The sequence below is a fragment of the Symphalangus syndactylus genome, chromosome 13 (assembly GCF_028878055.3).
Source record: "Symphalangus syndactylus isolate Jambi chromosome 13, NHGRI_mSymSyn1-v2.1_pri, whole genome shotgun sequence".
Classification (NCBI taxonomy): Eukaryota; Metazoa; Chordata; class Mammalia; order Primates; family Hylobatidae; genus Symphalangus; species Symphalangus syndactylus.
In genome coordinates, this window is record NC_072435.2 from 94,862,828 (window position 1) to 94,880,463 (window position 17,636).

General features: G+C 35.9%; 1 protein-coding gene across 7 annotated transcripts in view; it reads right to left on the reverse strand.

Moving 5' to 3' along the window:
* The window catches only part of ANKS1B (ankyrin repeat and sterile alpha motif domain containing 1B), a 1,261,284-nt gene that overhangs the window by 721,629 nt on the left and 522,019 nt on the right, over positions 1-17,636 (reverse strand). For all 7 annotated transcript variants that reach the window (XM_055238636.2, XM_055238632.2, XM_055238630.1 and 4 more), the window contains exon 11: positions 3,408-3,544. In XM_055238636.2, the coding sequence (XP_055094611.1) occupies positions 3,408-3,544 (137 nt within the window). The remainder of the gene's footprint in view (positions 1-3,407; positions 3,545-17,636) is intronic.

The following is a 17,636-nucleotide window of genomic DNA, read 5'->3' on the forward strand; positions in this document are numbered from 1 at the left end:
TATATACTTAAAATCTGTGTATTTGATTCTTCAATTTGAAAAACAAGATGTTTCACGAGGAAATATTTTAAAAACAAAGCCAACACAAGTAACATATAACTATTCAGTAAAAAGAAGATAACTGGAATGTCAATAGACCTACCTAATATATATTTCAAAGATGTTTTTCAAGTATTTAAGTATAAGTAAATAGAAAAATTCAGCCTTGTGGGTTAATATACTGGACAGAAACAAAGAGAAAAGAGTAATATATAACCATTTCAGTCACTCTGAATTTAAAATAGATTGTTTCACAATCTAGAGGATTTTAAGACGTGAAATAACTGAAAGAAACAAAGGTGAAAAAGATCAAACACAGGATGCAGAACTAACAGCTGTGACTTAGTTAATGCATATGCTGAATAAAAACAAACTCAACAAAGCACTGGGAAGCCGGCAGCTTCCAAGTAATTAACTAAGCAGAAACACATGCAATGTGTTACCAGCCCAATCTCATATTGAAAGCAAGGACTCGTTGGTTACAATGGATGCTCTCCATTTACAGGTAGAGTTACAAGAAAATAAACTAGATAAAGATATACAAGAGGCAAAGGAAAAGGAACCAATTTGCTACATCTAAGCAGTATCTATTTTCAGTGAATGAGATAAAAGTTCTGCCGTTACCTCACCTACTCAATATCATTCTTTCCACAATAAAAGACTGAACACATCAGCTAATGGTCAAAGAATTGTAAATTCATGAATAAGAGTCACATTTACATTTTTATTTTCAAAGTTCAACACAAGTTTTAAAAGTGAAATTATCATTTCAACCATATTATTAATTTTTAAGAAATAAATTTTTAAAAAGATCTTGAATACCCATAAATCAATCTAACTTCACACTTTTTGCATTTTCAGATCGAAAGCCAGAATTAACAAATATGTTACAGTATTAAACCTGTGATTAAAATATAGGCTTTTATATAAGTTCACCAATAATTATCTTTTCTTTGGAACAGTAGCTGTCAACTATGTTCCATCCCTGACACACCTGTGACTTGTCAGAACACAGCAGGAGTCTCCTGTTCTATCCATCCATCCATCCTCCATGGACATCCTCTAGTCTTCAAATCCTTTCCTGAAACCTCATGTCCTACCTGAATACTCTGTCATAAGTATTTCCATGTGAATATGCTACTCCCTTTCTACAACGAATGAGGAGCCCCCTGAAGGTCATAACTCATATGGAAAAATAAGTCATGCACCAATGTCTCCAGAGTGGAAGTAAGAGTAGCCTAATTGAGGTTATAGTCTTTCTGCAATTATATATAGAGAAAGAAAATATATAGATATATAGCTATTATTGTTCTATTACATAAATACAGGCTGCATTGGTTCTAATTTAAATACCATCATCCTGAGTTACTTAACTTTCTCACTTACTTGTTTTTCTCCTTAAAGCATTGTTATAACATTTAAGAAAGGTGGAGTCAGTTACTCAGATAAACATTTAAGTACCGACAGCACCAAGGAATTGGGTCAAGATGGAATTTCTGGCTTTAATTCTACCTCTAGATTTCTTCAAAGATTGCCAGGTGAACCTAAACTCAATTAAAATATGTAGAGAAGGATTTATGAAATAATGCCTCAGTTATTCAGATCATGGATCTATAGAAAAGAATCTGTTTTTCATTCATTGAATGACCAAGTGCATTTACATTAGAGAATTTACATTGGTATAAAAACAAATATATTTAGTAATGAATTTTATTAACATATATAGGACAATGTCTTACTTAAATAGCTTTAAAATGCTAGAAATGCACTAGAAACACAATAACCCCAGAAACACCTTCATATGAGAAAACCAATGTCAACGAACATGACAGATAGCATCTAAATCTGGGTTTAGTGAGGTTTCTCTTGAAGCAAATAGACCCAATCAAATTTCCTTCAAAAAGAGGACTTTCTGTAATGAGATGAAGGTGTCACTATGTTACCCAGACTGGTCTAGAACTCCTGGGCTCAAGTGATTCTCTGCCTCAGCCTCCCAAGTAACTAGGATTACAACCGTGTGCCACTGTGCCTGGCAGAAGAGGACATTTTTGAAAACATTTTTCTCCTCCACATATTGAGGCACTGTGTCAAATGTTACCTGTGCCTAAATGCCCCTGAACCTGCATATTCCATACTCCTAAAGATGTGTCAAATTATACAACCTCATGAGGATATTTTTAACCTCTGAGCAGGACTGGAAGAGGCAAATATACTAAAGTAAAAAAAAAAGAAACTCCAGTTGGACAATGTAGCCCCTTTGGGGTGCCAATGGTGTTATCTATAACACTGAAACACAAATTGCACTTGAATTGATGAAGGATATAGGAAGCAATTTAAAGTGTTCTACAAACTGCAGTGGATATCCAAAATTTAAGTGCCATTTTATCAATGAGGATGAAGATTATAATAAAAATGATCTAAAATAACTTACGTTAAACAAGGAAAAATATTAAACAAATCTTGCTCATTTAGACCTAAATAGTCTTAAAAGACACATCTGCCCTACAATTTGGCTCAAAGGATTTATTCATACTCTATATCTAAGTAGATGATGAATGGCATTGATTGAATCCAAAGTCCCCCTGTCTTGGATTTTATGAGGCCCATTCAGAATGAGCCAGGTTGAGAACACCACCAATTTCGTGTTCTGGGTCCATCTGTTGGCAAAAATATAACGCAAACAGCTTTATAAGTGCTATTTTCAATGAAATATCACAGAACAGCTTGTCCCAATGATATTTCTAAAGCTTGCCTGCAAACCGCCTACTGGAAAATCCAACTGAAAGAGAAGGGAGAAAAGAGAGAAACCCATACAGGAAAGAGACAGGAATGGGAAAAAGAAAAAATGATAAAGAGAGACTAGCTAAAGGACTGGGAACACTGGAGGAAAACAAGGAGCAATATTAAACGCAGACAATATTCATTGAAACCATAAAGATAGAGAAGATAGAGAAATATAAAAATCACTTGGGTTGGAGGACAGAGAAATAATCACAAACCATGCAGCACTGTCCAGAAGAATGAAGACAAAAGGATCAGGAAACACCAGAAAATATGTAACAGCTCAATAATTGGAGCATAATTATTAAAATGTTGTGAGAGAAAAATGATGTAAAACAGCTATTTTTCTAAGTCTCACTGCTTCATATAATAGGCACAATTCATTTTTCCAAAAACTAATGCAGATTTCAGTGTTTATCACCAACTTCAAAGGAAGCAAACATCCTCTTCTGAGTCCCTTCTTTTAATTTAGAAATCCATTGACATACCACATAAAATAGTCCAGGCATGGCAATATAAGTGATGTACATGCATTGATTCAAATCAAAACACATTATAGGGAAAATGATGTCATTCTGGGCACTTACCTGGGGTCGAATGACTTTTACAATATTTTTGAGGGCAGTATCAGGGGATGGAGGTGAACAATCAGGTGTTGGGCCTGTTGAGCTGTTTCTATGGTTACTAGTTCCTGGAGTAGTAATTGCTACCTCAGAGGCATTATCTGTGAATAAAAATAGAACTGCCATGAACCTAATCACTCAGTTTCCCTTTTAAGACTTGAAATTAATTTTCTGAACATAAATTGAGATTTCAACTTTTAAAACTGGTATCAATTACAAGATCATAATGAGGAATATGCTCAGTGGTATATTTTAAAGATAATGTTTTTTGAATGCTTTGTTTCCTTCTAAAATGGTAACTATCACCCCCTGGAATGTTGCTCTGAGACAAGAGTATTATTATTCAATTCATAATGATAGATTATCCAGCACAGCTCTTAAGACTGCTACTACTATATGAATAACTAAAACCTTACCTTAACAAAAAGAATATAATTTTATGATATGATTGGGCTAAAACTTTCCCAATAATCTCTTAAATGAGTATTTATATTTATTAAAGTAGGAGTTTTATATCTCCTTGATGCATAAAACCCAAATTCAAGCCTCCTCAAATGACTTTTCCTAGAAATTCCACAAACTATAGAAAAGCATCCTAGTGAATGAAGCTTGATGAAAAACCGAAATTTGTGCAAAATGGTTTTATGATGTAGATAAACACAAAATTATCACCCCTAGATAAGTATAGCATCCTATGTGGTCAAAGCTAAATGAATAAAATTTCAGAATCTAAATTAATCTTCTCTTATGTTCAGTATTTAGGAGGGGGGGAATAAACAAAAGATGACTTGAAAATCAACAACATGTGTAACTTTTTTTCTTAAATTCATATTAAAGCAAAATAACATCAAAGACACGATTTTAGAATGTTTAAAATACTTGAAAAAGGAGGAAAATTATTCTATAAATAACTTCTGGTAGCACATAGAAAAGTTATTTTAACAACAATTTGGCAAACTTCAATAGCTTTTTATGAAAACTGCTGCAAGCTCAAATCTGCAAAAAAAAATAATAAAATAAAAAGTTTACTTCTCTGTTGTTTTTAATTAGTTCCCAATAATTTTCTTTCCTAGACAGTTAGCTGAACTGATTGCAAAAGAGACTGAGACTGAATTTTTTATAGACCAGGAAGTTTCTCTGTTCCTCTACAATCCCCAGTGAAATACAGTAATTTACTAAGGCATCTTTTCCTCATAAAACACAAAGGGATGAATTATCATAAAACTCTACCTACCACATAAAAATATAATTCAGTCTCACTGACAAATCCAGACAAAGGCCCATAAAACAAAAAATTCAAGTACGACACATAGAATTACTTGGATGACTCATAAAATAAGTCTTAAAAGTGTCCAGAGCACACTCTTCTAAGATTTAATAGAAAAGGTGGGATTTGAATTGACATCCAGAAGAGATGGGGTGGTCTTCTGAGTAGAATAGAAAACCATGAGTCAATATTGAAACACACAAAACATTAGTCAGCAAGATGCTCTGATTCTTTCCAACCTATCCCTTCCTTCTTTCATTCATCTAAAAACTACACATGTAAAAACACTTATTTGGGGCAACTATGAGTCAAATATTATGTTATGTTCTAAAGATTAACTAGGAAGAATCTCTGGCCAGGGACTAGAGGGAGGTAGGGATGAATAGGTTAAGCACTGAGGATTTTCAGGGCAGTAAAACTATTATATTTAATACTATAATGGTGGGTATACATCATCATTATATATTTGTCCAACTCATGGAATGTATAAATCGAGAATGAACCTATATAAACTATAAACTTTGGGTGATAATGATGTGTCCATGTAGTTTCATCAATTATAACAAAGGTATCATTTTGGAGCAGAATGCTGATAGTAGAGGAGGCTTTGTGTATGAGAATATATGAACTTTGTCATTTCTGCTCAATTTTGCTGTGAATCTATGAAGTTCTAAAAATAAAATCTATGAATTTTTTTCAAAATAATCCCTGCCCTTGAGAAGTATACTGTTGGGGTTTTTTTTTCCTTTTCTTTTTTGAGACAGGGTCTCACTACCATCACCCAGGCTGGAGTGCAGTAGCATGAACACAGCTCACTACAGCCTCAACTTCCCAGGCTCAAGTGATCCTCCCACCTTAGCTTCCTGAGTATCTGGGACTACAGGTGCACATTACCACATCTGGCTAATTTTTTGTATTTTTAGTAGAAATAGGGTTTTGCCATATTGCCCAGGCTGGTCTTGAACTCCTGAGCTCTAGTGATCCATCCACCTCAACCTCCTAGAGTGCTAGGATTATAGCCATGAGCCACTGCACCCAGCCCAAAAGTATACTCTTAAGTTTGGCATCAGACATGTAAACAAATTATAATGCAATATAACTTGAGAATTGATAACAGATAAAGGAAGCATGATAAAAAAACAGGGTGGGGTGGGGGAGCAATCAGACTATGGCTTGGACAGAAGATATCTGTGAAAGGCTTCAGTTTTCAGGCAAGAAAGCTGGGACAAAACATTAGATATTAGGGCATGAAGGTAGGAAGAGCACAGTTGAAGCTGTTATTTCATATTACAAAAAAACTGGAGATAAGTTTAAATGAGTGAAAGGAAGTTTTATTAGAATATAAGCATACTTAATTCTGTAGGCAATGAGAAATATTGAAGACTGAGCAGGGAGTGACATAATAATAGATAACTTTTATTGAGCATTTATTATGTGCAGACAGCCATGTTAAATGATTTTACTTATTGAATCTCATTTAATACCCAAATTAACTTACAAAATACATTCTACTATCACCATCCCTATTTTACAGAGAAACTAATCTCAAAGTTATATTGTCAGTTACTGGTAGAAAAGGATTCAAATTTCAGATTGATGCCATGTTACCCTTCTGCTAGTTAGCATGTCATAGTAGGTATGCAAAAGATATGCATAGGTATGATTGGGTTCATAGAAACAGAGCCTGAAGAAGATTGGCATAGTTAAGGTAGGAGCACACTCTACTTCAAAATATAGTTGAAACAACTTCAGAAACTTAAAAAGTAGAACATAGACACTATGAAAAATAAATAATAAAAACAAAAAAATGTCAACCATAAATACATCTTTAGGGTATGACTTTGAGTACTATATAGTATAATATTTAATATTTCGAAGCAGGAAGATATGTTAAGACTAGAGACCCAAGCTAGAGGTCATGATGTTAGCATTTTGGAGTTGATGATAAGTGATTAGATTCTGGACATGTGTTGAAATGTACAGAATTGTTGAAATAGACCAAGAATTTTTTTGATGGCTCCTGAATAGACAAAGCAACCTTGAACAAAAAGAACAAAACTGAGCACATTACACTACCTGACTTCAAAATATACTACAAAGCTGTAATAATCAAAACAACTTGATGCTGGCATAGAAACAGACACATCAACCAATGGAAAACAACAGAAATCCCAGAAATAATTTGGTTAATTTATTTCAAAGGTGCCAACAACATACAATGGAGAAAGGGCAGCCTCTTCAATAAATGGCACTGGGACACTGGATATTCACATGCAGAAGAATAAAGTTAGACCTTCATCTCACACTATATACAAAAACTAACTCAAAATGGATTAAAGCTGGGTGCAATGGTACATGTCTGTACTTCCAGCTACTTGAGAAACTGAGGCAGGAAGTTTGCTTGAACCCAGGAGTTTAAGGCCAGTCTGGGAAATATAGGGAGACTCCTCTCTAAAAAATATTTTCTTAATTAATTAAAGACTTAAGTGTAAAACTGAAGTGGTAAAACTATTAGAAGAAAACACAGAGAAAAACCTCCACAACATTGGTTTGGGCAATGATTTTTTGGCTATGACCTCAAAAGCACAGGCAAGAGCAAAAATAGACAAATGGGATTATGTCAAACTAAAAAGCTCTGCACAGCAAAGGAACCAATGAACAGAGTGAAGAAACAACTTATGAAATAGGAGAAAATATTTGTAAACCATACCTCTGATAAGGAGTTAACATCCAAAATATATGGAACTCAAACAACTCATAGTGAGAAAACAATAACCTGATTTAAAAATGGGCAAAGGATCTGAATGGACATTTCTCAGAAGAGGACATACAAATGGCCAACAGGTATATGAAAAAATCCCTAACAACACTAATCATCAGAGAAATGCAAATCAGAACTACAATGAAATATCATCTCACCCCAGTGAAAATGGCTTTTATAAAAAAGACAGGCAATAACAGATGCTGGCAAGGGTGTGGAGAAAGGGGAACCATTGTACACTGTTAATGGGAAGGTAAATTAGTACAGCCATTAGAGAGAATAGTATGGAGTTCCTCAAAAATGAAATATAGAATTACCACATAATCCAGCAATCCCACTGCTGGGTATATATCCAAAGGAAATGAATCATTATGTAGAAGAGATATCTCCACTCCCATGTTATTGTAGCATTATTCAGTAGCCAAGACATGGAATTAACTTGTGTCCATTAACAGATGAATGGATAAATGGAAAGAAAATGTAATATATACATACAGTGGAATACTACGCTGCCTTAAAAAAGAAGGAAATTCTGTTATCAGTATAGATGAACCTGGAGGACCTTGTGTTAAGTGAAACAAGCCAGGCACAGAAAGAAAAATGCCACACGATCTCACTTATATATGAAATCTAAACAAAGTTGAACTCATAGAAGCAGAGAATAGAATGTTGGCTACCAGGGACTGGGGAGATGTTGGTCAAAGGACACAAAATATCAATTAGGAGGAATAAGTTCAAGAGGTTTATCATACAATATGGTGACTATAGTTAATAACAATGTATTGTATTCTTTAAAAGAGTAGATCTTAAGTGTTCTCACCACAAAATAAAAATGCTAAGTATGTGAGGTAATAAGTATGCTAATCAGTTCAATTTAGCTATTCCACAATGTATACATTTTAAAACAGCTTGTTGTACACAATAAGTATATATAATTTGTATTTGTCTATTTAAAAATAATTAAATTTTTAAAAATTATTGATGTGCTGGATATAGGGAGAGAAAGAGAGAAGAATGACTCTAAGGCCTTTGGTCTGAGGAACTAAAAGGATAGAGCTGCCATCAGCAGAAATGGGACAGACTATAGGAGGAGCATAAATTCTCTACCATATAACTTCCAATATTGCCTCCCCATTCTCTCTTTCTCTCCTTTTGGACTCTATTGAAGTAATGCTAGGCAGGCTTTATTCTTTTAACCATTTATTCTCTCTTTTCATTCTGTTTCTCTGTTGCATTTTTAATAGTTTCTTCTATTTATTTTCTAGTTTATTGATTCTTCAGCTGTGTCAAGGCTGCTATCAAACCATTTTCTTAATTTTAGTAGATTTTTCTGTTCCAAAATTTCTATTTGGTTCTTAATCAAGTATATGATGTCACTAGTTTGTATTTTTCAGTTCCTAAAAACATTTTCAAGCTTACTTTTGTATTAAAATGGCAAGTACAATTGGCTTTGGTTTTTTAATCTGATAATTCCAGTATCTAAAGTCTTTATGGCTCCATTTCTAGATTTGTGGTTCTGACTCATGCTATCCTGTCCCACTGTTAGTTTTATCATCAATTCTGTGTTGCTTATTATTCAACTTGTTGTTACAAGATATACATTTAAATATAACTAACTCTTAGTCTTTTAATAAATGTTAATTTTTAAAAGCATCAAAACTTATATCCTGATACCAGATGCTGAAGTCTGTGAACAACTTGCCTGTGTAACACTAGATCATTTATTTAATCTTTCTGGATTTCAATTTTCTTAACTGTAAAAATGCAAATGATTAACTACCATCTTCTATCATTTATATGTGCAGATAAAATAAGAGAAAAATAACTTGTATGTTTTCAGGCACATAACAGGGGTTTTCAATATATGAGCTTCCTTTTCCATTGTCAAAAGAAATACCATCAGAATTAAAATAAAATATGGAAGATCAAAGAAACCCAGAGGGAAAACAAGAAAACAAATAGTTATCCTTTTTAGACAACACATCTAGAGTACTTGCATGAGATTTGAGAGCAGTATCTTTTAGCTATTAACACAAATTGGTAGGGACAGAATTTAGTTCCAGAAATAGGAGATGATCCTCTGAGGAATTGTATTGATCAAAGTTATCCAGAGAAATAGGACCAATAGAATCTATCTATCTGTCTGTCTGTCTGTCTATCTATCTATCTATCTATCTATCTATCTATCTATCTAGAGAAAGATTTACTATAAGGCATTAGCTCATATGATTAATGGAGCCTAAGAAGTCCAACGATCTGCAGTTGGTAAGCTGGAGGTGCAGGACAGCCTATGTGTAGTTCCATTGTAAATCCAAAGGCCTGAGAACCAAGGAAGTTGATGGTGTAAATTCTAATCCAAAGGTTGGCAGACTCGAAGTCAAGAGCCAACATTTCAGTCCAAGTCTGAAGGCCTGGAAAAAAACAATGTTCCAGCTCAAGAGGTCAGGCAGGAGAAATTCCCCTTTACCCGGCCTGTTTGTTCAATTCAGGTCTTCAATTTACTGAATAAGGCCAATAACAGTAGGGTAGATGATTTGCTTTACTCAGTCTGCCATTCAAATATTAATCTCATCCAAAAACATCTTCACAGATACATCCCAAATAATGTTTAGCCAAATGTGTGGGCACCTCACGGACTAGTTAAGTTGAACTTATAAAATTAAACACAACAGGAATGATTCATTCCAAGGGCTGGTCTTAACTGCTTTTGCACTAAAGCCAGAAGAAAATGCTGGGAACTCCCTGCAAACTGTAAGCCAAAAGCTTCTTGAATGTTTTTTTCTGAGTATTTTAATACATAGTATAAGACAGTGGATAATCAAGTACTAAATTATTTAGAAAAGACTAAGTATCTTCATCTTCTGAATCCATGAGCTACACCATTACACCGATAATTTGATTTTGTACTATCTTGCATTGTTCATTAACTCTTCCAGACTACGTTATATTTTTGCATGAAGTCATATTTCTCTCTATATAGCTCTTAGCTTAATGCAATCCTTTTAAAGTAATAAAAGAAATAAAGTAGATAAAGCAAAACCTGTGTCAATGGAAACCAACACAAATGTATTTAATAACATGAAGAAAGCTGGTCTGGCTTTTATAATAATTCCATGATCCTTTCAAAGAAAATCCAAATAAGAAGTATACTCTAGAAGATATATAAGAGTCTTAAGAAGCTGGTTTATTCCCAATATCCTTGATAATATAATTTACAAAAAATACCAACTATCCGGTGGACTTGGTAAAATAGCAGCCTATGACCAAGACAGTTTTACATGCTCAACCTACATTTCATATATGCAGTTACAAAATATTGCTGATAAAAAGGAAATGAGGCACATAAAACTGCTTAGAGAGAACTGCAAAATATATTTGCAATTTCAGACTGAAATAAGAGAACTAACTTCTTGTCAGATTCCCTTACTACATATTAGATTATTCATTATGAATGTCAGTTTACTCTATAATAACAACCTTAGAAAAAATACTCATAGTTTATTTGATCTTTTAGAAGAAAAATATTCTATGACTATAAAATAATTCATGTGCAACATTACAGTCTAGTATTTTAACATCATCACCCAGTATGTATCAAACAGTTTAAGCATACCAGGGACCACAATAGATGCTTTTCAGCTGAAGAATAGGACTGAGATTACTTCTGGCTAGGAATTCAAGAAAGGTGTCATGGAAGAGGCAGGAGTGATGAAGTCCTCTGACAGACTAGTAAAATTCAGGCATGAAGAAATGGCTGGGAAGGGCATTCCAAGAGTTGGAAGTAGGTTGAGCCAAATGTAGAGAGATGGGAAAGAGGCACATTTGTAGAATAAAGAAGAGTTCAGTTTGAATAAAATATAATATTCATGGAGGAAACGCTAAGAAATGGAGGAGTCGTACACAAAGGCTTTGGGCTTTGAAATCAGAAAATCCTAAGCTGAAATTCTGGTATATTTAACTTCAGTTTCATCTTCTGTAAAACAGTGCCTTTCACATAGTGTTACAAAGACAAATGAGGCATGTACAGATACGTGTGTGTATGTGTGTGTGTGTGAATAGATTGCCTGACACTTAGTAAGTGCTCAATAAAATTATCTATTACTATTATTATCAGATATATGATATAATCATAATAGCAAATAAAACTAGATAGGTGGCTTGATGCCTTATTATGGAAAATCCTAAGTGCATCACTTGCATCACTAAGTAATCATCAAATATAAGTATTTAATAAATCCTAATCTAACAATTCATGAAGCACAACTTTTATTTTTCGGTATTAAGTCAAGAGTTGACAAATTTTTTCTATAAAGGGCCAGATGGTAAATATTGTAAGCTCTGTAAGGCTACATGATCTTTGTTGTAACTACTCTACTCTCTTTGGGTAGCAAGAAGGCAGCCACAGGAAATATATAAGGAAATGGGTGTGTCTGTATTCCAAGAAAATTTTACTTACAAAAACAAGCAGTAGACAAGATTAAGTTTGTTGGTCATAACTTGTGGATCCCTGTCTTAAGTACTTCCTATGGAAATGTTTTCCCTTTAATGGAGAGACCTAGAAGAATGTTATATTATACATTTTCATTTCCATATTCATATTATAGATGAACATTCTTACTGTGTAATTAAAAACTAAGGTTTTCAATATAAAGCTAGAAATTTATCATTTGTACAAAAAATGGCATTATATCTAACACCAGGGCAGTCCTTTGTACACAGCAAGTGTTCAATATATGCTCATTGAACAGATAAATAAATAAGACCATGAAATCTTTACATTTTAAAGTAACTTTGTTGTAGTGATTGTATATGACTACCACTTCTGGGAGAGACAGTACAGAAATCATAAGTAAAATAGCCCAAGTATCCTGTTTCAGTATATTCAGTGAGAAAGTACTCACTATGTACCACTTGAAGAAGTTAATATTTAACAGTAATTTAAGAGAATTAGTTAATATTCCAAACAATTAACACATTTTACTTTCTCTTAGCGAAGGTTTGTTAAAAAGTAACAATTCTCTTAAATATACTGAGCTTGAACTTCCATTACTATCACCAACAATAGTGTTAAATATTCAAGTCTTAATTAGCCAGCAACTTTACCAGATGAAATGTGTGGTACACAGCCTCTAGGATGGTCCCAATTGAGCCCCACCTCATGGTATTCACACTTTCGTGAAATTTTGTCCCCTAGGGTGTGAGTTGAACTCGTTGAATTGCTTCTAACAAAGAAGAGATGAGGCCGGGCACAGTGGCTCATGCCTGTAAACCTAGCACTTTGGGAGGCCAAGGTGGGCGGATCACAAGGTCAGGAGATTGAGACAATCCTGGCTAACAACGTGAAACCCCGTCTCTACTAAAAATACAAAAAATTAGCCGGGCGTGGTGGTAGGTGCCTGTAGTCCCACCTACTCGAGAGGCTGAGCCAGGAGAACGGTGTGAACCTGGGAAGCAGAGCTTGGAGTGAGCCGAGATTGCACCACTGCACTCCAGCCTGGGTGACAGAGCGAGACTCCGTCTCAAATAGAATAAAAAAGAAAAAAAAGAAGAGATGAGTTGTACTTCTGGGAATAGGTTATAAAAAAAGACTGTGGCTTCTGTCTTGTGTGTGTCCTCCTTCTCAGATCGCTTGCACTTAGGAAAGCAAGTAACCACATTGTGAACAACCTCATGCAAAGGCCTATGTGGCATGGTAAGGAGCTGAGGCCCTCATTTCAACAGCCCACCAGAAGCTGAACCTTGTTAACAGCCACATGAGTTAGCCTGGAAGCAAATCCTTCAGCCCCAGTCAAGCCTTGAAAAGACTGCAGTTCTAGCCAACAGCTTGCCTACAACCTCCTGGGAAATCCTGAGTCAGAGGTACCCCGCTAAGTCCCTCCTAGTTTCCGGACCCTGTGAGATAATTACTGTTTGTTATTTTTGGCCACAAATAACAATAGATAACTAATATAGTAAATGTTTGGTTACCGTTTATAACATGGCCAACATGTTTGTGCTACAATGGTGCTTAGACTTTCAGCCTTGTTTTGAAGGAGCTGACTACTTAATGGAAAACATAGAAGGGCAAGTATAATTACAAAATTGTGTTACTTATGGTACAAATTCAGCAATATGGGAACACAGAAGAATGAGGGCCAGAGCAGAAAGTTAGGTTGTGGGCAGAAAGAGAAAGTGAAGAAAAAAAATGTAATAGCCTTGAGGAATGAGTGCCATCAAGAACTCAAAGAGGGAGAAGCATTCTAGGCAAAGAAAACAGAATATGCAACAGGGCAGAAGCATGAACAAGCATTATGCCTTTGGGAAGCTATAAATAGTTCAGCTTGGCTGAAGCACAGGATATGTGTGGAAAAGTGAATGGAGATGATGTTGGCAAGATAAAGGATTCAGATGAAAGATGGAAAGGTGTATAAAAAGAAAACAAAATTGCCTTTGTAAAAGATTAAATTTTTCTATTTAGGAGAAAAAGTCAGCCACATTGCATTTCTAAAATTACTTTCCTTGAGGCTATGATCAAATGCTGCTTTCATCTATAAAAAGAATAGACCACAAGGCTCTAGTCACTTTAAATTCTCTGCATGCAAGAGACCACATCTGTGTGCTAAAGAGTAGAATGATTGACTAGCAGCTTCAAGCCAATAAGAACTTTGGTCTCATCTACACCAGAGAAGTTCTAGCAAAGAGTCAAAAACTTGAAGAGTTAGAGGACATCTAAAAGTCCAAGATCTCAATTCAAACATAAAAAGCAGTGCAATGAACAGATGGTTGGGAGAGTGTGCTCTCTCCCACCTTTCCTTTACTTTTGTTTCCTCCTCTTTCTCAATCCATGGCAGGGAAATGGTCTTTTAGCATAATAATTCATCAGAGGTATGCTGTAATTGGTGAGCAATATTAGTAGGAGAAATGTTTGCTTGTCTTATAAATTCTCTACTCTGAAGAATCTCAAGGATTTATGAGAAATGCAGGAGTCTTGTAGAATTTTACCTTTCTCCTCCCAGGATGATGCCAAGAATGACAATTCCCTGGCTTTGGCTAGCAAGACTAAACTAGAATCCTGAAGAATTGCACAGTTAAGAAAATGAAAGAGAAGGGGAGGCCTTAGGAGATGGGTTCCCTCCAAATGCTTACTTTTATGGACTAAATGTTAAGCAATGAAGAAAGTAAAAAATTAAAGAAAGAAAATATTTTGCATCACATCGCTAATCCGTGGATTCTGTTTTACTAATGCACTTGTGCTTCAATTCTTATTTTGGCTCTTCAGGCTCTCCTGGTTTTGAGTCCCATTTTAGATTGTATGCTTTCCCTTTTGTCTTAACAACCAATTCTTTTCTCTGGTTTTACTCTTAGTGGTCCCTGTATTCATCTTCTGTATCTTTCTATTCATTCCAAAATTATGTAAACACCCAACCTGACCAAGACACACCCTAGCACTAGCCCGCCAGGCCAGAACCCCTACTAAGTAGCCACTGACTCTCTATGAAAGAAAGTTAGAAAATGAACCTGCTGAGAGTAAAGGGGGAAAATGGTGGATAGGAGGCAGGACTAACTTGCAGCTGCCACTCAGATGGACAGAGCAGCATGTGGAGACCCACATCATGAACTTTTGCTCCAAGAACTACCATAGGAACATACCAGGAAAGCAGAGAAAATCCACAGACCCTTTGAAGGAGTGGATTGCCACGGCAGGCTCTGTGAGTCAGCTTGCTTTCTCAGCAGGAAGGCTTGCAGCCTGGGGCAAGTTCTTAGCCCTGCTCATAGGCTGCCTGGAAATAAACTTGGTGCTGTTGGCGGGGCACAGTGGGAATGAGACTGGCCTTTTGGGCTGTGGGCTGTGTGGGAGTTGGTGAGGTCTGTGGCTGCTGGCTTTCCACCACTTTCCTGGTGACCTGTGTGACTCAGCAGAGGCAGCCATAACACCCCTGGGATATAACTCCATTGGCCTGGAAACTGCAACCCTACCCCCAACAGCAGCCACAGCAAACCCCACCCAAGGAGAGTCTGAGCTCAGACACACCTAACCCTGTCCCCACTCGATGGTCATTATCTACTGACCCTGGTAGCTGAAGACTAAGGACATAATCTCTTGGGAACTCTATGGCCCCACCCACTGCCTGATCCTCCCTATGCTACTGCAGCTGATGTGCTATTGAAAGCACTACCTCCTGGCTTGAGGACGACCAAAACAAAACCAGCACACTTAACAAAAATACAACCAAGGACGCTCACAGAGTCCACTTCACTCTCCTGCTACCTCCACCAGAGCAGGTGCTGGTATGGTATCCACAGCTGAGAGACCTGAAGATGGGTCAAATCACAGAACTCTTTGCAGACACTCCCAGTACCAGCCTGGAGCCCAGTAGCTCCACTGGGAGGCTAGATTCAGAAGAAAAATAACAATCACTTCAGCTCTCAGGAAGCCCCATCCCTAGGGGAAAGGGGAGAGCACCATACCAAGAGAGCACCCCATTAGACAAAGAATCTTAACAGCAGCCCTTGAGTCCTAGACCTTCTCTCTGACATAGTCTACCCAAATAAGAAGGAACCAGAAAAAACAATTCTGGTAATATGACAAAACAAGGTTCTTTAATACCTCCAAAAGAACATACTGGCTTACCAGCAATGGGTCAAGATCAAGAGGAAACCTCTGAATTGCCAGAAAAAGAATTCAGAAGGTCGACTACTGAGCCAATCACGGAGGCACCAGAGGAAGGTTAAGTCCAACTTAAAGAAATAAAAAAAATGATACAGGATATGAATGGAAAAATCTCCAGTGAAATAGACAGCATAAAAAAAATCACAACTTCTGGAAATGAAGGACACACTTAGAGAATTACAAAATGCACTGGAAAGTCTCACAATAGAATCAAACAAGTAGAAGAAAAAAACTTCAGAGCTCGAAATCAAGGCTTTCAAATTAACCCAATCTGACAAAGACAAAGAAAAACCATTTTAAAAAATGAACAAGGCCTCCAAGAAAATTTGGGATTATATTAAATGACCAAACCTAAAAATAATTGGTGTTCCTGAGGGAGAAGAGAAATCTAAGAGAGTGGAAAACATATTTGAGAGAATAATAGAGAAAAACTTTCCTAGCCTTGCTAGAGATCTAGACATCCAAATACAAGAAGATCAAAAAACACATGGGAAATTCATCACAAAAAGATCGTCACCTAGGCACCTGATAGTCATCAGGTTATCTAAAGTCAAGATGAAGAGCTGTGAGGCAAAAGCATCAGATAACCTATAAAGGAAAACCTATCAGATTAACAGCAGATTTCTCAGCAGAAATCCTACAAGCTAGAAGGGATTGGGGTTCTCTTTAGCCTCCTTAAATAAAACAATTATCAACCAAGAATTTTGTGTCCAGCGAAACTAAGCTGCATAAATGAAAGAAAGATGGTGTTTTTCAGAAAAATAAACACTGAATTTGCCACTACCAAGCCATCACTAAAAGAATGGCTAAAAGGAGCTCTAAATTTTTTTTAACCTCTAAATCTTGAAACAAATCCTCGAAATACACCAAAATAGAATCTCCTTAAAGCATAAATCTCACAGGACCTATAAAACAACAACACTATGAAAAAAAACCCAAGGTATTCAGGCAACAAATAGCATGATAAACAGAATAGTACTTCACGTCTTAATATTAACATTGAATGTAAATGGCCTAAATGCTCCACTTAAAAGACACAGAATGGCAGAATGGATGAGAATTCACTAAATTTGTCTCAACAAATTTAAGTATCTGCTGTCTTCAAGAGACTCACCTGACACATAAGGACTCACATAAACTTAAGGTAAAGGGGTGGAAAAAAATATTTCATGCAAATAGACACCAAAAGCAAGCAGGAGTAGCTGTTCTTATATTAGACAAAACAAACTTTAAAGCAGCAGCAGTTAAAAAAGACAAAGAAGGACATATATAATGATAAAATGACTAGTCCAATAGGAAAACATCACGATCCTAAATATACATGCACCTAACACTGGAAGTCCCAAATTTATAAAACAATTTCTACTAGACCTAAGAAATGAGATGGACAGCAACACAATAATAGTCGCGGACTTCAATATTCCACAGAGAGCAGACAGGTCTTCAAGACAGAAAGTCAACAAAGAACTATACCATAGAACAAATGGACAAAACGGATATTTACAGAACGAATAT